The 24,616-nt window shown below is 44.3% G+C and overlaps 1 protein-coding gene across 4 annotated transcripts; it reads right to left on the reverse strand.

Annotated features, from left to right (window-relative positions):
* Positions 1-275: 275 nt before the first annotated feature.
* Positions 276-24,616, reverse strand: LOC118394771 (receptor-interacting serine/threonine-protein kinase 1-like). 4 transcript variants are annotated; one of them, XM_035788309.2, is made up of 11 exons: positions 24,403-24,611; positions 23,861-24,052; positions 22,866-23,022; positions 22,509-22,646; positions 19,784-20,027; positions 14,297-14,446; positions 10,748-10,824; positions 10,389-10,464; positions 6,513-7,214; positions 6,188-6,340; positions 276-4,993 (listed from the first exon to the last, which is right to left on the reverse strand). In XM_035788309.2, the coding sequence occupies exons 2-11, from the start codon at positions 24,013-24,015 to the stop codon at positions 4,698-4,700; spliced, it is 2,148 nt and encodes a 715-aa protein (XP_035644202.1). In that variant the 5' UTR covers positions 24,016-24,052; positions 24,403-24,611; the 3' UTR covers positions 276-4,697. The 4 variants fall into 4 exon arrangements, with proteins under 4 accessions (XP_035644202.1, XP_035644201.1, XP_035644203.1 ...); XM_035788308.2 differs by having other exon boundaries at positions 24,311-24,611; XM_035788310.2 differs by having other exon boundaries at positions 6,188-6,337; positions 23,861-24,616.

Below are 24,616 nucleotides of genomic sequence, written 5' to 3' on the forward strand. Positions count from 1 at the left end.
AGTATATCATCTGGGGCCGGGCCAGGAGTTTGTCCTGGTCAGGAAAAACCATAGAATTGGAATTAAGAAGACTAATAATTAATTTAATAGGATCTCCTCTATGGGAACAACACTATTGGCCCCATGTAAAGTTTGTTGGTGCTTCAACGGAGAATGGTATATCCACATTCAGAAGATTTGTATGGACTAGAATCAATCCGATTGCCCCTTTTTGGCTATGCACCTAGCATGACTTAGTGAGTCATTGACTACAAACAATTATGACAAAAATTAACTTCTCTTGAAACAGACTTTATTTAAAAACACAGTGAAGTGACAACACCAGCTGTTTTTGAGATGCCCCTCTCACCCACATATGAGCATACACACACACACACACACATTTAAGCGTGCACAAACACACATGCACGCACACACACTACTAACTGCTACTGCCAAGCGTCAAAATAACATACAAGCACGCACCAAAGCACATTCATTGACGTACAATCAGGGTCATGTCCAAGAGCAGACATTTTGGCAGAAAATAGACCTGCAGTGCATGACTGCTGTTTTGTATCACAAAACACTACAATAGTTAATTTAAACTAGCCTAGAGACTAGAGGTTTCAATATCAGCGGACCTTTAATCTATCAAATAGGAAATTGCCTCAAACAAATTCATATGCATTCATGTTTCATTTGCCGTACACTGGGGTAACGAATTGTCATGCATGGAGGAGGAAATTCCTGCCTGGCAGCTGTATGGGATAAATAGTGTAAGGTTGGAGTCCTTCGATGAGGCTGGTTCCCCATGATTATGAGACAAACCTGACAAGGAATACATACATTCTGCTGCCCTCTAGCGGAGAGCAGGTGAGCAACGAGGTCTATGCTGGTCAAGTCACATGTTTGTTGTCCACAGGAAACATGCATCTCTGTTCTGTTCTTGGAAAGCTACTGTACATGGTGTGCTTTTGAACTACTGCTGACCTAAATAATCAAGGTCTCGAATGTTGATGATCGAATGATTGGTTGAATCAGGGTTTGTTGGTGCTGCACAGCCATAAAATTAGAATGAGTTCATTATATTTATATATGCACTGACTGCACACCACGTAGCTCGCCTAGACCAAGGTTCACTATACTGGAAGGATTATCATTTCTTTTTAAATGTTCACTTCCGTTTTTCTTTGGTGCTGATAAAAAATATTAAAATCAACTTAGATAAAATATGAATAAAAACATATTTCTGATAGTGAGTGTACTGGATTTTTAGAACGTACTGTGACACATAAAATGAGTCTCTGAGTTCACAGCAGATGTTTCCAGTCCAAAGGCTTGTTTTATCCAAGTGATTCACTTTTTGAAAGACTGACAGGTGGTGGAAGTAAAGAAGATGACACTGTTGGGAGTTTACGAGGGTGTCGAGACAGGTTTGGAATGTGTTCTTATGGATGTAAGGACTGACCATCCACAATATCAAAATGATAGTTTTAACCATGTTTGGAGGCTATATAGTGTTTGCTTACATTTACTTTGTTTACAAACATTGGAGTAAAACAAGCCAATATTCGGAGTTCGGAGTGGTAAATTACGACGCAAGCTAGACTTTTATAAAGCTAGCCAGCTTCAGTTAGCTCCACATTCCATCTCAGCCTTCATCTGTACTACGATGGTGGATATTGCTTGTCTGCCTGCTGCTTAACTCTAGCAGGCTTTAACTGCGTGTGCATGTCACACATGTCTAGTCAAAGGCCGAACTCTTCACTGAGACATTGCTGAAACATTCAACCATGTGAATCAGCGCCACATTTTCTTTGTTGTTGTGTGGAAATCTAAATGAAAGAAAAGTTATTTAGCAAATGCAGCAGCCTGTGGTGTGAAATAGGCTTTTAGAAGTGCAGTCTTTATTTGATTTATTATTGTTAATGCCGTCTTTCGTGTGCTTATCCAGGGGTAAAAAAAAAAGTATAAATTCCATGACTGAAACTTACGTCGATCTCGGATCGATTGTCTAACCTCCCCTTTCATGTAAGAAAGGCATGACCTTCATGCTTTTATGGAAAGGGGATAATTTGATACATTTAGTAAACTGCGAGTTTAACCAATTCCAGTCTCCTTGCTTAGGGGGTTCGGAGTCCTCCCTGGGATCATTTTTATGTAGAAGGAATGAAAAGCTCAGTTCTGGTAACTTTTTAAAATTTTACTCCAAAATGTACAAAAATAAAATTATGCTGCAACATCTAAAATATAATTTTCACCTTTAGAAATGGGCCAAATAACATATTGGTAAAAATGATTTTAACATAATGGACCATGCACATAGCCTATACATGGTCTATTTTATTAGATGTGCTATTAGCCAATAAGCATAATCACCTGTAGCCTACTGTAACTGACACAGCATAGGGGCTATAAAATGATGCACATATGATGAAGCATGTGGTTTCTCCATCTGCATACCACATTGGACACAAAATCCTGATTGTTATTATAAATAATTATTTATTATAAATATGAATATATACAGTGTATTCGGAAAGTATTCAGAGCCTTATTCTATAATGTATCGAATACATTTTCTCCTCATTATACCCCATAATGACAAAGCGAAAACAGTTAAAAAATATATTTTTGCAAATTTAATCAAAATAAAAAACAGAAATACCTTAATACCTTAAGTATTCAAACCCCTTGCTATGATACTTGAAATTGAGCTCAGGTGCATCCTGTTTCCAATTATCATCCTTGAGATGTTTCTGCAACTTGATTGGAGTCCACCTGTGGTAAAATCAATTGGAAAGGCACACACCTGTCTATATAAGGTCCCACCGTTGACGGTTCATGTCAGAGCAAAAACCAAGCCATGAGGTCAAAGGAATTGTCCATACAGCTCCGAGACAAGATTGTGTCGAGGCACAGATCTGGGGAAGGCTACCAAAATATGTCTGCAGCATTGAAGGTCCCCAAGAACACAGTGGCCTCTATCATACTTAAATGGAAGAAGTTTGGAACCACCAAGACTCTTCCTAGAGCTGGCCGCCCGGCCAAACTGAGAAATCGTGGAAGAAGGGTCTTGGTCAGGGAGGTGAACAAGAACCCGATTGTGGAGATGGGAGAACCTACCAGAAGGACAACCATCCAGCATTCCACCAATCAGGCATTTATGGTAAGGTGGCCAGACGGAAGCCACTCCTCAGTAAAAGGCACACGACAGCCCGCTTGGAATTTGCCAAAAGGCACCTAAAGGTCTTAGACCATGAGAAACAAGATTCTCTAGTCTGATGTAACCAATATTGAACTATTTGGCCTGAATGCCAAGTGTCACATCTGGAGGAAACTTGGCACCATCCTTACTGTGAAGTATGGTGGTGGCAGCATCATGCTGTGGGGATGTTTTTCAGTGGCAGGGACTGGGAGACTAGTAAGCTTTGTGTGAAAGATGAACGGAGCAAAGAGATCCTTGATGAAAACCTGCTCCAGAGCGCTCAGGACCTCAGACTGGGGCGAAGGTTCACCTTCCAACAGGACAACGACCCCAAGCACAAAGCCAAGACAATGCAGGAGTGGCTTCGGGACAAGTCTCTGAATGTCCTTGAGTGGCCAAGCCTGATCCCGGACTTGAACCCGATCAAACATCTTCAGGAGAGACCTGAAAATAGCTGTGCAGGGACACTACCCATCCAACCTGACAGAGCTTGAGAGGATCTGCAGAGAAGAATGGGAGAAATTCCTCAAATAGAGGTGTGCCAAGCTTGTAGTGTCATACCCGACAAGACTCAAGGCTGTAATCACTGGTGTAGGTGATTCAAGAAAATACTCAGTAAAGGGTCTGAATACTAATGTAAATGTGATGTGTAGATTGGTGAGGATATATTTCTATTTTAGAACAGTGGGTTAACTGCCTGTTCAGGGGCAGAACGACAGATTTGTACCTTGTCAGCTCGGGGGTTTGAACTTGCAACCTTCCGGTTACTAGTCCAACGCACTAACCTACGTAACAAAATGTGGACAAAGTCAAGGGTTCTGAATACTTTCCGAATGCACTGTATGTCTATGGTTGCGGCTGTTGCAAATGTGAAAATACAATCACAAGTTTGCAAAGCGAATGCTATCATTTTTTATTTGATTTATTTTACCTTTATTTATCTAGGCAAGTCCAGTTCTGTTTTTTATTTTGATTATGACTGCCCCTGAACTGCCTGTTCAGGGGCAGAACAACAGATTTGTACCTTGTCAGCTCAGGGGTTTGAACTTGCAACCTTCCGGTTACTAGACCAACGCTCTAACCACTAGGCTATCCGAGGATTTGACCAAGTTTGCCTCGCCAAATCCTCAAACCTGATTTGTAGTATAGGGCTCTGATGTGGCACAAGAGTTGAAGTAAACTCATGAGGCATTTATAAGTTCTTCCTTCAATAATCAAATGGGTATATATTGTTAACTTAAGTCCAAAAATGGATGAAGCAACTGCAGATTTCCCAAAGATTGGAATGGTGTATTTGGGCTGCTACACTCATATCCATATCATATGGCAAGAAAATTACAGCCAGACTACCTTACAGTAAGTCAATACTAACAACTCAACTGACAATCATTACACGTTAGACTGGTTGGTAGGAATGTAAGGGTGAGGGTGGGGGGCTGGAGTCAATAGTAACCCCTCGGGTATAGTGGTATGGGGAATTGAATACAGTTGATACAGGCTACTGTACCTACAGAGAACTGTTGGTCCCGCTGGAGTGCAGAAGCCTCTTCAACAGGTCGACTTTAACACAGTTCTCCAGGGCTCTGCAGAGCCGGCCCACGGTGCAGCCCACACAGCCCTCCTTCATCCTCCAGCGCTCCAGCATCTGGTGCACCTTTTCAGGCAGCCCGTCACGTTGGTAGTCATGGTCGATGGTCTCCACCTCCACCTCGCTCAGGCCCAGACGACGGGCGCAGCGCTTCCAGTCCTTCCCGATGTTATCTCTCAGGAGATCCAGGTGCTCCTCCGTCACTGCCTGGTCCTCTGAACACGGGAAAGGACCCAACATAACATATTGTATAACATGAAAGTTAAAGCCCTTTTCTGTGATATTAACAAGGGTTTTTGATCATTTACTGTCAATTAATGATACATACCCATTGGTCTTAGTTTAACTATCCAACCAAATTATAACCCCAAATATATACGGAACAAAAATATAAACGAACATGAAACAATTTCAAAGATTTTACTGAGTTACAGTTCATAATGAGGAAATCAATCAATTTAAATAAATTCATTCGGCACTAATCTATGGATTTCACAACTGGGAATACAGATATGCACCTGTTAGTCACAGATACCTTATAAAAATGGGCCTCTCATGGGCAACAGGATCTCATCACTGTATTTTTTGTGCATTCAAATTGCCATCGATAAAATGCAATTGTGTTCGTTGTCCGTAGCTTAAGCCTGCCCATACTATAACCCCACCGCCACCATGGGGCACTCTATTCACAATGTTGACATTAGCAAACCACTCGACCACACGACACCATGCACATGGTCTGCGGTTGTGAGGCCGGTTGGACATACGGCCAAATTCTCTAAAACAACGTTGGAGGCGGCTTATGGTTGAGAAATAAACATTACATTCTCTGGGAATAGTTCTGCTGGACATTCCTGCAGTCAACATGCCAATTGCACACTTCCTCAAAACTTGAGACATCTGTGGCATTGTGTTGTGTGACAAAACTGCACATTTTAGAGTGGCCTTTTATCGTGGCCAGCACAAGATGCACCTGTGTAATGATCATGCTGTTTAATCAGCTTCTTGATATGCCACAACTGTCAGGTGGATGGATTATTTTGGCAAAGGAGAAATGCTCACCAACAGGGATGTAAACAAATTTGTGCACATCATTTGATAGAAATAAGCTTTTTGTGCATATGGAACATTTCTGGGCTCTTTTATTCAGCTCATGAAACATGGGACTCAGACTTTACATGTTGCGTTGATAATGTTGTTCAGTGTAAATCTGTAAACAAACAATGCATAGATGAATGGTTTTATGGTACATTTTGTGGTTCCCTTCCCGAACCAGATAGCATAGAACCCCTCTATTGTGGCCAAATGCAAAATCTTTGACTAGTAGAAAATATGACATAGACAAATAGGAAGCTGATGTCTATTTTCAGGAAGTAGGCTCCTCTTTGCAGGATGTAGTCTACTCTTACCGTACATCTGCAGGTTTTCTTTGAGCAGAGAGAGTGAGTTGGGCCCGTTGGAGAGAGAGCTGGCTGAGCTGCTGTATGACTCATGACCCCTGATGCTGAGTGTGTTGTTGCTGCCTATCTGGATCCCACTGGCGTTCTGGATAAATAGGCCTGCTGCAACACACACGCACATGTACACACAAATGCAACGTTTCTCATAAATGCCTTCCTGATTGAATTGCTAGATAGCTGTCATGTTGACTGTGGAATCTACATCAGCTGTAGACTAGCTGTAGTAATGGTGATACTGGTATCAAGCACTGTAATCTTTGTGCATCATCCTTACCTGGGTCTTGTGAAAGTCCAACCTTGGCACCTGAGTTCAGGCGCAGCCCTGCAGTGAGGTCTGGGGCAGCTGACTCTGGCACTGGGTAGGCTGGCCAGGACTGGTGGCGGTCATACTGGGCGTAGGGATATTGCTGCTGGGGGGAGTACTTGCCCTGGCTCAGAGATGGGCTGCTGGTGGACTCAGGGATGTGGCTTGACAGCTGGTGTCTTGGTGTGGTGGTACCGGAGGGGGCCGTAGCCTCGTACAGGTCAGAGAGATGGAGGGGGTCCACCTCCACGCTGCTGGGCTGGACGGCCTGAGTTTTGGTCCAAGACTGGACAGAGGACACTGGGGGCTGAGGGGGCCTGAGGTCTGGGAGGCCTCTGGTGGAAGTGAGGTCCTGTGAGGAGAGGCGTTGTGGGGTGGCAGGGTGAGGGTAGGGGCTGAAGTCCGGCTGGTCCATTCGGCAGTAGCTGCCGAATTTGTGGTACTCGTACTCCTGGGCTAATTTGACCTCCAGGTTTGACCTTGAACTGCTGACCAGTTTGAGCTCCATACCTGAGGGGGTGCTGATGGGGCCGAGGGCCCGGGCATCTGGCTGGATTAGGGAGGGCCCACATGGAAGGAAGAGGTTCAGGTCCTCAATGCTGGCCTCCACTGGACCAGCTTCTATACGGACAGCCCCAGCACTGTCTGAGCTCAGCAAGGGAGCTGGCCGGTCTATAGTGAGAAGAGGTAGAGGGTTCATTTTTAAAAGATGAATTCTAAATTGAGATCCATGTGCATGACCTCTTAACGTCGGTATAAAATGTTTATTGGTGAGAATGAGAGATTTGAACGAAAAAACTAAATACGGGCAAAGATCTCAAGTTCAGGTCTTAGTTAGGGCTGTTACGGTGACCGCATTACCGCCACAGTGGCGGTCAAGAGTCATGAGTGCAGTCGAATTCCATCCATATTTTCAAACAGTTCATTTAAATTTTCCAATGGGGCAATACATTTGGGTGAGTTTTTTCTCTCGCCTGAGTAGCCTTGTTTCACTGCCAGAAAATAAAATGAAACCATCTAGTGTTCAGCGAAATAACAACACAATGTCAAATACAAGTAGCCTAGTCAACTAATTAACATCCAATCACATTAAATGTTACTCTCTCACAGGAATTCCACTAACAGTATGTAGCCAAACGTAGCAGCTGCTCATTCAGTTTGCTCGAAAATGGATAAATGGTTTAAAAAAGTAAGGACCGCGTCCATAGAGAAACATACCAGCTCTACTACCAGCAGTACTACACCTGCACCTGTCGATGACACACGTTGTTCTGCTTCCACGAGCACATTCAATGCCCGCATCAGCAATTCTACATTTGTTGTTAGCCCAGCTAGCATGGACACTGACAGTTGTGAATCTGATGCAGCCGAAGAGCTACTGCCCCCTTACCCAGGAAAGCACCGAAAAAAAGACAGGGACGTTTAGAAACATTACATGCCAATTTGAAGAATAAGCCACGGGAGTTTTTTTTGAGCGAGAATTAAGATGACTTTTGGGTAGTTAAGACATTTAAAAGCAACAGATACCATTAATAAGAAGGGGCTAGAAAAGTATTATATGGTGGGCTACGGAGTGGCAAGGACAGGCAAGCCCCATACTATTGTGGAGGACTTCATTATTCCTTCTACCGCAGATATGTCTGGGCCAATGCTGGGGGGAAAGGCCAAAAAAACTATATAGACAATGCCTTCAACGAACAAAACTGTTTCACGATGCATCAGTGACATGGAAGGAGATGTTTTGAAACAAGCCAGTGAATTCTATGCGTTACAGCTGGGTGAGTCAACAGACGTGGCGGGCCTGGCACAGCTCCTGGTATATGTCCGTTACGTTTATGAGGGGGTCAATTAAAGAAGAAATCCTCTTCTGGAAACACAGGACAACAGGAGAGGATATTTTTAAAGTACTGGACAGCTTTGTGACATCAAATGGACTTTGCTGGTCAAGATGTGTTGGTATCTGTACTGATTCCGCAAAAGCCATGACAGGGAGACTTCGTGGAGTGGTATCGCGCGTGCAAGCACTTTCCCCCCGACGCCACTTGGGTACACTGCAGCATCCACCGAGAGGCTCTTGCTGCCAAGGGAATACCTGACAGCTTGAAAGACGTTTTGGACACTACAGTTAAAATGGTTAACTTTGTTAAAGCAAGGTCCCTGAACTCTTGTGTATTTTCTGCACTATGCAACAATATGGGCAGCGACCATGTAACGCTTTTACAACATACAGAAGTGCATTGGTTATCAATTGACACGTTTTTTTAAAACTGAGAGACGAGCTTAAAGTTCTCTTTACTGACCATAATTTTAACTTGTCTGACCACTTGCATGATGACAAGTTTCTCACACGACTGGTCTTTCTGGGTAATGTTTTTTCTCACCTGAATGATCTGAATCTAGGATTACAGGGACTCTCTGCAACTATATTCAATGTGCTATGACTAAGAAGTTGGAGCGCTTCTCTGTCTGCATTAACAAGGACAACACACAGGTCTTTCCATCATTGTATGATTTTTTTGTGTGCAAATGAACTCAAGTTTACGGACAATGTCAAATGTGATATAGCGAAGCACCTGAGTGAGTTGGGTGCGGAATAACACAGGTACTTTCCCAAAACGGATGACACAAACAACTGGATTCATTATCCCTTTCATGCCCTGCCTACAGTCCACTTACCGATATTTGAACAAGAGAGCCTCATCGAGATTGTAACAAGCGGTTCTGTGAAAATGACATTTTATCAGAAGCCACTGCCAGATATCTGGAAAGAGTATCCTGCCTTGGCAAATCGCACTGTTAAGACACTGATGCCCTTTGCAACCACGTACCTATGTGAGAGTGGATTCTCGCCCCTCACTAGCATGAAAACTAAATACAGGCACAGACTGTGTGTGGAAAATGATTTAAGACGGACTCTCTCCAATACAACCCACCATAACAGAGTTATGTGCAAGCACACCCTTCTCATTAACCTGCGGTGAGTTATTCACAATTTTCGATGACCAAATGAAGTTTTATATGTAAGATAGCTAAATCAAAAGCAAAATTCTTGATTATTATTATTTGTGCCCTGGTCCTATAAGAGCACTTTGTCACTTCCCACGAGCCGGGTTGTGACAAAAACTCACTCATTCTTATGTTTAATAAATGTATTGTATAGTGTGTGTGTGGCAGGCTTACAATGATGGCAAAAAACAACATTTGAGAGTGCGCTGACCCTGGTGCTAGAGGGGATACGCAGCTGGAGGTTGAATGTTTTAAGGGGTACGGGACCACTGCTCTAAACAATCTGACATCAATGCAAATGTAATCCAAACACTTCATGAGAGCCCATGAGCTCATGTAGTCATGGCTCTATGAAGTACTGTGTGCCTCCCATAGTCTGTTCTGGACTTGGGGACTGTGAAGAGACTTCTGGTGGCTTGTGGGGTATCTATGCATGGCTGTCTGAACTCTTTGTTAAGTGTTCCAGTTATTTCACTGTAGTATCTGACGTGTATAGTGTTGAGTCATCTGCATACATATACACACTGGCCTTACTCAAAACCAGTGGCATGTCATTAGTAAAGATTGAAAAAAGCAAGGGGCCTAAAAAGCTTCCCTGGGGAATTCCTGATTCTACCCTCTGTGTTGTTAGACAAGTAACTATTTATCCACATTATAGCAGAGGGAGTAAAGCTATAACCCTTACGTTTTTCCAGCAGCAGACTATGATTGATAATGTCAAAAGCTGCACTGAAGTCCAACAAGTATAAAGAGGAAGCGAGCAGTCTGGAGTTGTAAGGCGGAAAGCTATAAAGGGTCAGGGCCTTGAAGCCCGCCTCCCGTGGTGCTCAGACCACTCACCTGCTGTAAGGCTCTCAGGAGGCATCGATAAAGATTTCATCTTCTCCACCAGCTCCTCAGGCCCCTCATACAAGTCCTACATGCCAATGAAACAGATCACAAGACGCATAACATAGTTTAAAATGTGTTATGGATCTTTTATGATAGATGAGGTAATATTGTGGTAATATAATGAGGTAATCACACACTCACAGAGGTGATAGTGTTTTCAAGAGTTAACAAACACTTTGTGAATCGCCACAAACAATGAACCCATCAATATCTTTCACTAAGTTACTGTATTTGTTTCAACAATGTTTTGTGAAACACTTGGTTAATTAAATTATGTACTCATGACCTTGTTCACGCAATCAACTTACTCTGAGACCAAGTGAGTCCCTTTCTACATCTGGCTCCAACTTCTCCCTGTAGACGGGCAGGAAGAAGTTGTAGCCCTCTTGTCGAGAAAAAGAGAGAGAAAGCAATTAGAGCAGTCATATTACTAACATAGCCACATAAGAGTGTGTATTAGACTCGTGAATACCAAGGGATCACTTGAATTGACTTGAATGCCCCTGAACAGGCAGTTAACCCACTGTTCCTAGGCCGTCATTGAAAATAGGAATTTGTTCTTAACCGACTTGCATAGTTAAATAAAGGTAAAAAATTTACATTTTTAAAAATTGATGCTCGTTGCAGTACTCATTTATCCATTAGGTCCAATGTCGACTTGGGGTGATGACGCAGCATATTGGTTAAATATTGCACTTGTTTAGAACTCGTGTTGGAATGTACAAGTTGCAAATGCTCTGTAATACACCTTTTAATACCACGTCTGTACACGTCTGTGCACACACACACACACACACACACACACACACACACACACACACACACACACACACACACACACACACACACACACACACACACACACACGTTCAAAAGTTTGGGGTCACTTAGAAATGTCCTTGTTTTTGAAAGAAGAGCTAATTGTTTGTCCATTAAAATTACATCAAATTGATCATAAATACAATGTAAACATTGGTAATGTTGTAAATGAATATTGTAGCTGGAATCAGCAGTGAAGAGGCGACTCCGGATTGTTGGCCTTCTAGGCAGAGTTGCAAAGAAAAAGCCATATCTCAGACTGGCCAATAAAAATAAATGATTAAGATGCGCAAAAGAACACAGATACTGGACAGAGGAACATCCAGGAGTCGCCTCTTCACTGCTGATGTTGAGACTGGTGTTTTGCGGGTACTATTTAATGAAGCTGCCAGTTGAGGACTTGTGAGGAGTCTATTTCTCAAACTAGACACTAAAGTATTTGTCCTCTTGTTCAGTTGTGCACGGGGGCCTCCCACTCCTCTTTCTATTCTGGTTAGGGCCAGTTTGCTCTGTTCTGTGAGCGGAAATGCGGGAAAACTCGCCTCCCTGCGGACCTGGCATCCTTTCACTCCCTCCTCTCTACATTTTCCTCCTCTGTCTCTGCTGCTAAAGCCATTTTCTACCACTCTAAATTCCAAGCATCTGCCTCTAACCCTAGGAAGCTCTTTGCCACCTTCTCCTCACTCCTGAATCCCCCCCCCCCTCCCTCTCTGCAGATGACTTCGTCAACCATTTTGAAAAGAAGGTTGACGACATCCGATCCTCGTTTGCTAAGTCAAACGGCACCGCTGGTTCTGCTCACACTGCCCTACCCCGTGCTCTGACCTCTTTCTCCCCTCTCTCTCCAGATTAAATCTCGCGTCTTGTGACGACCGGCCGCCCAACAACCTGCCCGCTTGACCCTATCCCCTCCTCTCTTCTCCAGACCATTTCCGGAGACCTTCTCCCTTACCTCACCTCGCTCATCAACTCATCCCTGACCGCTGGCTACGTCCCTTCCGTCCTCAAGAGAGCGAGAGTTGCACCCCTTCTGAAAAAACCTACACTCAATCCCTCCGATGTCAACAACTACAGACCAGTATCCCTTCTTTCTTTTCTCTCAAACTCTTGAACGTGCCGTCCTTGGCCAGCTCTCCCGCTATCTCTCTCTGAATGACCTTCTTGATCCAAATCAGTCAGGTTTCAAGACTAGTCATTCAACTGAGACTGCTCTTCTCTGTATCACGGAGGCGCTCCGCACCGCTAAAGCTAACTCTCTCTCCTCTGCTCTCATCCTTCTAGACCTATCGGCTGCCTTCGATACTGTGAACCATCAGATCCTCCTCTCCACCCTCTCCGAGTTGGGCATCTCCGGCGCGGCCCACGCTTGGATTGCGTCCTACCTGACAGGTCGCTCCTACCAGGTGGCGTGGCGAGAATCTGTCTCCTCACCACGCGCTCTCACCACTGGTGTCCCCAGGGCTCTGTTCTAGGCCCTCTCCTATTCTCGCTATACACCAAGTCACTTGGCTCTGTCATAACCTCACATGGTCTCTCCTATCATTGCTATGCAGACGACACACAATTAATCTTCTCCTTTCCCCCTTCTGATGACCAGGTGGCGAATCGCATCTCTGCATGTCTGGCAGACATATCAGTGTGGATGACGGATCACCACCTCAAGCTGAACCTCGGCAAGACGGAGCTGCTCTTCCTCCCGGGAAGGACTGCCCGTTCCATGATCTCGCCATCACGGTTGACAACTCCATTGTGTCCTCCTCCCAGAGCCCTAAGAACCTTGGCGTGATCCTGGACAACACCCTGTCGTTCTCAACTAACATCAAGGCGGTGGCCCGTTCCTGTAGGTTCATGCTCTACAACATCCGCAGAGTACGACCCTGCCTCACACAGGAAGCGGCGCAGGTCCTAATCCAGGCACTTGTCATCTTCCGTCTGGACTACTGCAACTCGCTGTTGGCTGGGCTCCCTGCCTGTGCCATTAAACCCCTACAACTCATCCAGAACGCCGCAGCCCGTCTGGTGTTCAACCTTCCCAAGTTCTCTCACGTCACCCCGCTCCTCCGCTCTCTCCACTGGCTTCCAGTTGAAGCTTGCATCTGCTACAAGACCATGGTGCTTGCCTACGGAGCTGTGAGGGGAACGGCACCTCAGTACCTCCAGGCTCTGATCAGGCCCTACACCCAAACAAGGGCACTGCGTTCATCCACCTCTGGCCTGCTCGCCTCCCTACCACTGAGGAAGTACAGTTCCCGCTCAGCCCAGTCAAAACTGTTCGCTGCTCTGGCCCCCAATGGTGGAACAAACTCCCTCACGACGCCAGGACAGCGGAGTCAATCACCACCTTCCGGAGACACCTGAAACCCCACCTCTTTAAGGAATACCTAGGATAGGATAAGTAATCCTTCTCACCCCCCCCCCCCTTTAAGATTTAGATACACTATTGTAAAGTGACTATTCTACTGGATGTCATAAGGTGAATGCACCAATTTGTAAGTCGCTCTGGATAAGAGCGTCTGCTAAATGACTTAAATGTAAATGTAAATGTAAACAACGTGCCATTGGAACACAGGATTGATGGTTCATATAATGGGCCTCTGTAAGCCTATGTAGATATTCCATTTAAAAAATCTGCCGTTTCCAGCTACAACAGTCATTTACAAATGTCTACACTGTATTTCTGATCAATTTGATGTTACTTTAATGGACAAAAAAAATGCTTTTCTTTCAAAAACAAGACCATTTCTAAGTGACTGCAAACTTTTGAACGGTAGTGTAAATCCAGTTAGTCACAGGTGTATGGGGACCCCTGGAGGGTCTGGTTCCTCTCAAGGTTTCTTCTTCACCCCCCTAAATAGTTATATCAGGCTCCTGTTGCCCTGAACTTGCTATTTAGGTCTGGGTTTCGTGAATTGTGCCGTGATATTACTTTGTAAAAAGTGCTATACAAATACAATTTGATTGATTGCCATTGTGCGTATACTGTAATACATGATTTGAAATACCTGTACCTCAATCTCACCACACATATGCACACACACCTCTGAATGTTGGCCGCCATTGTGGATCCTGATGCCAGCAACTCTTCATTAGCTCTATGATCTCTACAGGAGTATCACCAGGGATGAGGTATTCATTCGGACGATCGCCTTTACGGACACACTGGCAGATATGGTCCTCACTCCGAGCATCTGAAAATACAGTAGTCCAAAATGAATTCAGTGCATCTGTACAGGCATTTGAAAACTGAAAACATTCATAAAATGTTTACTATAAACTACAGTGGTCTCCAAAAGTATTGAGCCAGCACAGTTTTTGTTGTTTTGGATCTGTACTCCAGCACTTTGTATTTGAAATGATAAAATGACTATGGGGTTAAAGTGCAAACTGTCAGCTTTAATTTGAGGGTATTTTCATCCATATCAGGTGAAATTACTGCACTTTTTGAACATATTCCCCCCATTTTAGGGGTCCAAAATTGGGACAAATGAAGTTGTGTATTAAAGTAGTAAAAAGTTAAGTATTTGGTCCCATATTCATAGCACGCAATGAAAACATCAAGCTTGTGACTCTACAAATTTGTTGGATGCATGTGCTGTTTGTTTTGGTTGTGTTTCAGATTATTTTGTGCCCAATAGAAATGTATGGTAAATAATGTATTGTGTAATTACTTATTGTAAATAAAAAATATAATGTTTCTAGAGTGAGATAGTTACCGATGCACAAATATCAACCGCCCCAAAAACATTCTAACCTCCCGTTATTGTGATGGTAGAGGTTAGCATGTCTTGGGGGTATGATATTTGTGTGTCTCTAACTTTCTCACTCATCATTATTCACGGTCCATTCAGGATAATGCATTATTTACCATTCATTCCTATTTGGAAAAAAATCATCTGAAACACAACCAAAACAAACAGAAAATGCATCCAGCAAAGTTGTAGTCACAAACTTTGTGTAGTCATTGCGTGCTATGAATATGGGACCAAATACTTAACTCTCTACCACTTTAATACACATAAGTGAATTTGTCTCAATACTTTGGGGGACTATGTACAAGAAGTGCTGTAATTTCTAAACGGTTCGCCCATGAGCGATTAGCCAACATTTCAGTTATTTTTCCATTTTTAAACTAACTGACTGAAGTCGGTTCAATTATTTGAATTCCATTTCATTCAGAGTTTTTTCCTGTGAGTTCAATACAGTTTCTCTAGAGATAAATCAGATTAAGTCTGAACTGTGAGATGTAGTAGGGAGATGTAGTTTCCAACATACCAATATTCTTGTTTGATGCATACAATGTGGTAATTAACTACAATGACCATAATCCATTGCGCATCTACATGTCCAGTCTGTGTTTCTTTTACTCCTGCTACAGAAGAGAGAAGAATGCACGATCGTGAGGTGATATAGAGAGCAGCTGTTGCTTCTCAAGGTATCTCTACTTGAAAACACATGATCTAAGTGATTGATAGTTAGTATTCAGCAGTCACAAAAGAATGCCTCAATTTCACAACATAAACCAAAACATACACAAATCTAAGGAAAGGAATGGTATTTAGAATATATCAATATATGGACGAGCAATGTCAGAGGAGCATAGACTAACATACAGTTGAATAGTATAAAATGCAGAATATACATGTGAGATGAGTAATGCAATATATGTAAACAATATTAAAGTGACATTATTAAAGTGACTAGTGTTCCATTTATTAAAGTGGACAATGATTTCAAGTCTGTGTGTATAGGCAGCAGCCTCTCTGTGCTAGTGATGGCTATTTACCAGAACAATAGCCTTGAGATAGAAGCTGCTTTTCAGTTTCTTGGTCCCCGTTTTGATGCACCTGTACTGACTACTGACCTTGCTTTCTGGATGATAGCGGCGTGTACAGGCAGTGGCTCGAATGGTTGTTGTCCTTGATGATCTTCTTGACATAGGGTGCTGTAGGTGTCCTGGAGGGCAGGTAGTTTTCCCTCCGGTGATGCGTTGCGCAGACCGCACCACCCTCTAGAGAGCTCTGCGGTTGCGGGCGGTGCAGTTGCCGTACCAGGCAATGATACACAGTAATGGGTGAACAATGAGTAAAGGAGGGGGCTGAGCACGCACCCTTGTGGGGCCCCAGTGTTCCTACCTTTACCATCTGGAGGTGGCCCGTCAGGAAGTCCAGGACCCAATTGTACAGGGTGAGGTTCAGACCCAGAGCCTCAAGCTTAATGACAAGCTTGGAGGGTACTATGGTGTTGGATGCTGTACTATGGTGTTGAATGCTGAGCTATAGTCAATGAACAGCATTCTTACATAGGTATTCCTCTTGTCCAGATGGGATAGGGCAGTGTGATGGCGATAGCATCGTCTATGGCCCTATTGGGGCGTTAAGAAAATTGAAGCGGGTCTAGGGTGTCAGGTAAGGTGGGAGTGATACGATCCTGGAATAGTCTCTCAAAGCACTTCATGATGACAAAAGTGAGTGAAATGGGGCGATAGTCATTTAGTTCAGTTACCTTTATATTCTTGGGTACCGGAACAATGGTGGCCATCTTGAAGCATGTGGGGACAGCAGACTGGGATAGAGAGAGATTGAATATGTCCGGCTAGCTGGTCTGCGCATTCTCTGAGGACGCAGCTTGGGATGGAGTCTGGGCTGGCAGCCTTGCGAGGGTTAACACGTTTAAATGTCTTACTCACGTCGGCCACGAAGAAGGAGAGCCCAGAGTCCTTGGTAGCTGGCCGCGTCGGTGGCACTGTGTTATCCTCAAAGCGGTCAAAGAAGGTGTTTAGCTTATCCGGAAGCAAGATGTCGGTGTGACCGCGACGTGGCTGGTTTTCCTTTTGTAGTCTGCGATTGTCTAGACCCTGCCAACATATGTTTCGTGTCTAAGCCGTTGAATTGCAACTCCACCTTGTCTCTAATACTGAAGTTTTTCCTGTTTGATTACATCGTGGAGGGAATGACTACTCCGTTTGTATTCTGTCATATTCCCAGTCGCCTTGCCATGGTTAAATGCGGTGGTTCACGCTTTCAGTTATCTGCGAATGCAGCCATCTATACATGTTTTCTGGTTAGGGTAGGTTTTAATAGTCACAGTGGGTACAACATCTCCTGACACTTCCTGATAAACTCAGTCACCGTCTCAGTGTATTAGTCAAAATTATTATCGGAAGCTACCCAGAACATATCCCAATCCGCATGATCAAAACAATCTTAAAGTGCGGATTCCGATTGATCAGATCAGCGGTGCATAGTCCTTAGCACGGGTACTTCTTGTTTGAGTTTCTGCCTATAGGAAGGGAGGAGCAAAATGGAGTCGTGGTCAGATTTGCCGAAAGGAGGGAGAGGGAGGACCTTGTATGCATCCCGGAAGTTGGAGTAACAGTGGTTGAGTGTTTTAGCAGCGTGAGTACTGCAGTCGATATGCTGATAGAATTTAGGCAGCCTTTTCCTCAAATTTGCTTTGTTAAAATCCCCAGCTTGCAGCCTCAGGATATACAGTGGGGAGAACCCGTATTTGATACACTGCCGATTTTGCAGGTTTTCCAACTTACAAAGCATGTAGAGGTCTGTAATTTTTATCATAGGTACACTTCAACTGTGAGAGACGGAATCTGAAACAAAAATCCAGAAAATCACATTGTATGATTTCAAAGTAAATCATTTGCATTTTACTGCATGACAAGTATTTGATCACCTACCAACCAGTAAGAATTCCGGCTCTCACAGACCTGTTAGTTTTTCTTTAAGAATCCTTCCTGTTCTCCACTCATTACCTGTATTAACTGCACCTGTTTAAACTCATTACCTGTACAAAAGACAACTGTCCACACACTCAATCAAACAGACTCCAACCTCTCCACAATGGCCAAGACCAGACAGCTGTGTAAGGACACCAGCGATAAAATTGTAGACCTGCACAAGGCTGGGATGGACTACAGGACAGTTAATGCAGGCGAATGTGGACATTGAGCCTAAGGGAGAGTTACGAGTAGTATGCACCAAATCTCCAGTGCTCCACCACAGCTCGGTTCAACCTGTGCCTGCACTCTGGATGGTCCGGGCTAAAGTGGTCATCCAGCCTGGAGGAGTGGTGCCAAGGCTGCGCACCAGAGCTCCCCCACAGACCGGTCCATCCGGTGCCTCCTCCACACACCAGGCCTCCTGTAGGTCTCGCCAGCCTGGTGGGTCCTGTGGCAGCCCCACACAGTCTCTCCATCTCCTCCCTCCAGGTTCTCTCTCCAGGCCAGAGCCGCCCGTCTGTCCTGAGCTGCCAGAGCCGCCCGTCTGTCCTGAGCTGCCAGAACCGCCCGTCAGTCAGGAGCCGCCGGAGCTGCCCATCAGTCAGGAGCCGCCCGTCAGTCAGGAGCTGCCGGAGCCGCCCGTCAGTCAGGAGCTGCCGGAGCCGCCCGTCAGTCAGGAGCCGCCCGTCAGTCAGGAGCTGCCGGAGCCGGCCGTCAGTCAGGAGCTGCCGGAGCCGCCCGTCAGTCAGGAGATGCCGGAGTCGCCCGTCACTACGGCGCTGCCGGAGCCGCCCTTCACTACGGCGCTGCCGGAGCCGCCCTTCACTACGGCGCTGCCGGAGTCGCCCGTCACTACGGCGCTGCCGAGTCGCCCGTCACTACGGCGCTGCCGGAGTCGCCCGTCACTACGGCGCTGCCGGAGTCGCCCGTCATTACGGCGCTGCCGGAGTCGCCCTTCACTACGGCGCTGCCGGAGTCGCCCTTCACTACGGCGCGGCCGGAGTCTCCCATCTATTCGGGCCCGCTGCAAGGGTCCCCAGTTTGAGGATGACAGCGAGGGTCGCCGCTCCAAAGGCGCCACTTAAGCGGGCAAAGACTATGGTGGAGTGGGGTCCACGTCCCGTGCCACCGAGGACAGATGCCCCCCCAGACCCTCCCCTATAGGTTCAGGTTTTGCGGCCGGAGTCCGCACCTTTGGGGGGGGGGTACTGTCACGTTCTGACCTTAGGTCCTTTTTTATGTCTTTGTGTTAGGTTGGTCAGGGCGTGAGTTGGGGTGGGTAGTCTATGTTATTTTTTCTAGGTTATATTTCTATGTGTTTGGCCTAGTATTTTTTTTAATCAGAGGCAAGTGTCGTTCGTTGTCTCTGATTGAGAATCATACTTAGGTAGCCTGTTTTCCCCATTTTGGTTGTGGGTGTTTAATTTCTGTTTAGTGTTTGTTCACCTGGCAGAACTGTTTCGTTTTCTCTTCGTTGTTATTTTGTGTAGTGTTCAGTTTGTTCAATTAAAAAATGACAAACGCTTACCACCCTGCATTTTGGTCCTCCTCTCCTTCCACCAACGAGAAGCGTTACAATATGGATGAAAATACCCTCAAATTAAAGCTGACAGTCTGCACTTTAACCTCATAGTCATTGTATCACTTCAAATCCAATGTGCTGGAGAAGAGCCGAAACAACAACAAAATTGTCACTGTCCCAACACTTTTGGAATTCACTGTATATGGCTGAAATCACATCCGATTACTATAACCCCAACAGGCCTCTGTAGACTGAATGAGCAACACTCACTTTCAAAGGGCTCCCTGGCAGTGAGGATGACCCAGATGACAATAGCGAAGCTATAGATGTCAGACTTCTCAGAGGAGAGTGTATGGATGCTGTCAAGGTGCTCAGGAGCCATGTAACACAGAGTACCAGCTGCCCTGGCCCCCCCTCCTCCAGCCCCCATACGTCCTAGCCGGCTCTGCCTGCGAGACTCCTCCTTAGTCAGTCTGCTCCACGTCTGACAGGTGGCCAGGCCCAGGTCTGCAATCTGGAGCACATTTACAGACATGCATATTCATACATGTACATGCATTACGCACACACATATATGGATTTCACACACACATCCATACATCCATCATACACATACACTACCATTCAAAAGTTTGGAGTCACCTAGAAATGTCCTTGTTTCTTAAAGAAAAGCCAATTTTTTTGTCCATTAAAAGAACATCAAATTTATCAGAAATACAATGTAGACATTCTTAACGTTGTTAATGGATTATCTACATACAGTTGAAGTCGGAAGTTTACTTACACCGTAGCCAAATACAATGGAACTCAGTGTTTCACAATTCCTGACATTTAAACCGAGTAGAAATTCCCTGTCTTAGGTCAGCTAGGATCACCACTTTATTTTAAGAATGTGAAATGTCAGAATATTAGTAGAGAGAATGATTTATTTCAGCTTTTACTTCTTCCATCACATTCCCATTGGGTCAGAAGTTTACATACACTCAATTAGTATTTGGTAGCATTTCCTTTAAATTGTTTCACTTGGGTCAAACATCTCGGGTAGCCTTCCACAAGCTTCCCACAATAAATTGCGTGAATTTTGGCCCATTCCTCCTGACAGAGCTGGTGTAACTGAGTCAGGAATGTAGGCCTCCTTGCTCGCACACATTTTTTAATTTGTGCCCACAAATTTTCTATAGGATTGAGGTCAGGGCTTTGTGACGGCCACTCTAATACCTTGACTTTGTTGTCTTTAAGCCATTTTGACACAACTTTGGAAGTATGCTTGGGGTCATTGCCCATTTGGAAGACCCATTTGCGACCAAGGTTTAACTTCTTGACTGATGTCTTGAGATGTTGCTTCACATCATTTTCTTCCCTCATGATGCCATCTATTTTGTGAAGTGCACCAGTCCCTCCTGCAGCAAAGCACCCCCACAACATGATGCTGCCACCCCCGTGCTTCACGGTTGGGATGGTGTCCTTCGGCTTGCAAGCCTCCCCCAAACACATATGATGGACATTATGGCCAAACAGTTCTATTTTTGTTTCATCAGACCAGAGGACATTTCTCCAAAAAGTACAATCTTTGTCCCCACGTGAAGTTGCAAACTGTAGTCTGTTTTTTATGGGGGTTTTGGAGCAGTGGCTTCCTTGCTGAGCGGCCTTTCAAGTTATGTCGATATAGGACTTGTTTTACTGTGGATATAGATACTTTTGTACCGGTTTCCTCTAGCATCTTCACAAGGTCTTTACAAAGTAGATGTCCTAACCGTTGTGTTAGCTAATCCAAGTTCATAATTTTAAAAGGCTAATGATCGTTAGAAAACCCTTTTGCAATTATGTTAGCACAGCTGAAAACTGTTGTTCTGATTAAAGAAGCAATAAAACTGGCCTTCTTTAGACTAGTTGAGTATCTGGAGCATCAGCATTTGTGGGTTCGATTACAGGCTCAATATGTCCAGAAACAAATAACCTTCTTCTGAAACTTGTCAGTCTATTCTTGTTCTGAGAAACGAAGGCTATTCCATGCAAGAAATTGCCAAGAAACTGAAGAACTTGTATGACGCTGTGTACTACTCCCTTCACAGAACAGCACAAACTAAAAAGAGGAGAGGGAGGCCCCGGTGCACAACTGAGCAAGAGGACAAGTACATAGAGTGTCTAGTTTGAGAAACAGACACCTCACAAGTCCTCAACTGGCAGCTTATCTTCAAAAGAAGCATCTTCAAGAGCGAATGGAAGGAAAATCAACTGCTCAGGACTACATGACAAGTCACCGGATACGTGACAACTACAAAGAAGGACAACAGTAGAAGAGTTGTTGGAACCTTTTCGGACAATCAGCGTCCCGAGAAAAGGCCCAACCCCCTTTCCAAGGCTGCCCCGTTCACCGAAAGATCCCCGGCGAACCCAGGCATTTCACGTAAATGCAATCCTGATTTCTTGCTCAAAGCGGGCAGCGGTTATTGTGCAAAGTATATGGTTATTGTAGGTGAGAGTAGTTTCTGAATGTAGCCATGTTAAGTGTCTCCGTCCCTCTCCCTCTCTTTTTTAACCAGCATCCATGTTGTTGTCATTCCGCTCGGGATACGTTTTCAGCGTATTACGTCTCCAGTCAATAACCGGTGCAGTGTGTGTATGTTTATTCTGTGTTCCCACTTAATTAGCAGGTAAATAAATAATTAAACCAATTTGTGTAGTATTGAATCATAATTAAGACTCCAGTTTTTGCAGATGCAAGGAGGTGACGACTGTTCAGAATGATGATATGATACAAGGTTCTGATTAATACGTTGACAGTTTATCGATGTGATAGGGAAAGACCTTTTAGAGTTTAATTCGGGAGATAGTAACTCTTTAAAGAACCGCTCTCGTGGTGCCCCAGATCCTAATGAGTTAGTTACATGATTCATTTAAATCAGGTAACAATTAAACATAGTTAATTAGATAACAGTCATCAAATTAATGTTAAAGTCTAGTCACGACATATATTATACAGTGTGTGCTGTACCTTAATATGAAAATCGTTGTCCACCAGTATGTTTTCTGGTTTGAGATCCTTGTGTATGACACGGTTCTTCATCAGGTACACCATCCCCTCCAGAATCTCCAATATGATCCTGCCCTTGATAGATATCGGCACAGAAACCTGGAGAAAAGACAGGAATATATAAAAGTTGTTATCCCAAAGAGAAAACAGCTCGTTGATATTACACAGACCAAAGTGTGATGCAGAGACCTCCCACCTCTGCAGCGAGGAAGGAGGCTAGCCTGTGAGTTCAGGAACTAACTTATAGTGACACTGTAGACTAAGTTAGATATTGTTGTTAATGTAGTTGTCATTGTTTTTGTTGTGATCTCCTCTCACCTGGTCCAGCATGGCCAGCAGGTTGCCTTTAGGGAGGAGCTCCATGACCAGAGAGTAGTCCCCATCCTCCAGGATCACCCCCAGCAGCCTGACCACCCGCTCATGGTTCAGTCTGGTCATCAGGCTGCCCTCTTCTAGCAGGGACTGCTTATTGCCCCTGGGGAAGACAGGGAGGAAGGCTTGGTCAAGATTACCAGTTTGAAAAATGTGTTAATTTGGAGATGTATTACTATGTAATAACTAAGCTAACTGTACGCTATTTGAGCACTATACACACTACAGACACCCATTTTCTCTGTTTTTATCATCATTTGTGTCACAGGAATGGAGAAGTGTAGCCTACCCATTGGACTGGTTCTTTTTCTGTGTGAACTCATAAAACATGATCTAAAACAGTGGTTACCAAAATGTGGGGCACGCCCGTTCGTTTTTAATTTCGAAATTGGGTAGAGCATCAACAGTTCCTCTTGTCATGTTAGTCATTACATACCTTAAGAGAGCTATTTATTAACTATCCCAACACAAATACAGATTAGACATGGCAAAATGTATAGATGTGCAAGACAATTAGCTTTAAAACTGCAACATTTTCTTTGCACCACATAACAAAATGTGTAGAATTGCAGGAAATAAACTTGAAACCTGCACAATTCTCTCCACCAACAAGAGGTGTGTGAACAGTTTGTGTCATGAACAATGCTGGGCGCATAGAAATAGACGTGGCGCGGGATGTTCCCAAATGCTGAAAGGGGAATCCCTGATCTAAAAGTTATGTTAAACCATGCGAGTAAGTAGCATATCATTCAAACATATATATATTTTTATCTAACTAAAAATAAAATATTATGAAACAAACTTTACTTCATGGATAGCATAGAAAAATATACTTTAAAGTTGCTTCTTTAAATTAGAAAACAATATGAAACTTTTGGAGCGTGACAGTCACAACACTGGTCATGGACACTGGGGAATCCCCACCATGGCCCTCTACTTACTCATTGCGCGGTGGCCCGGTGTAGACGCTCTTCAGAACCACCTGACCGAGGGTTTTGTGATAGCACAGGTACACGGTACCGAAGCCGCCGTAGTCCAGAGGCTCCTTTTTGATAAGGTCAGAGGATTTCATGTAGATGTCCTGCACTGCAGCCATGGTGGCTGTCTACCTGGTCCGACCTCGGTATGTCCCTCTAGCATTGAGATTATACCAGCGCATACATTGTTAATAATAAAGCGCAATATCTCATTATGTAAAAGTATCAATAGTTGATTTCAGAACGAAATGAGCAGTAGACTAATAAGATTAAGCGGCGTTGAATCGAAATACAGAACTGAATCTGGAAGTGAAACGTTACGTTAGTCAGAAATCCACGACTGTAACGTTAACTTCAACACATTTAACGACAATGTTGTCAATTTCTAAAGTACACAAAATGAAGCCCGCATACCGTTTAACATTCGATGTAAATATGTTATGCCTATTTATGCACTATGATAAAAAAAGTTGGACAAAACTGTAAATTATAGAGAAATATCCTACTTTCACACTCCGCGGATAGTTCCGGGATTTGTCAAACTCGCTTTTTCTTCTTCGACGGGGTTTAAGGGCGGTTGGCATTCAATGTTGTTGGTGCATTACCGCCACCAACTAGAAAGGATAGTGAACGAGAGAAAAAATCCATTGCGGGGAAAAGGTTGAAAACGAAATACAAAAATAGACACATCCATAAACAAAACACATCCCAAACCCTTCA

This window comes from Oncorhynchus keta, chromosome 15 (assembly GCF_023373465.1).
Source record: "Oncorhynchus keta strain PuntledgeMale-10-30-2019 chromosome 15, Oket_V2, whole genome shotgun sequence".
Classification (NCBI taxonomy): Eukaryota; Metazoa; Chordata; class Actinopteri; order Salmoniformes; family Salmonidae; genus Oncorhynchus; species Oncorhynchus keta.

Excerpts from the sequence above, each read along its gene's own strand:
- LOC118394771 (XM_035788309.2), bottom strand. The coding sequence starts at position 24,015 with ATGGCTGCAGTGCAGGACATCTACATGAAATCCTCTGACCTTATCAAA. Across the intron at positions 23,023-23,860 it reads ACCGGGCCACCGCGCAATGA|GGGCAATAAGCAGTCCCTGC; the intron begins GTAAGTAGAGGG and ends TGTCTTCCCCAG. Across the intron at positions 6,341-6,512 it reads TGGACTTTCACAAGACCCAG|CAGGCCTATTTATCCAGAAC; the intron begins GTAAGGATGATG and ends TGTGTGTTGCAG.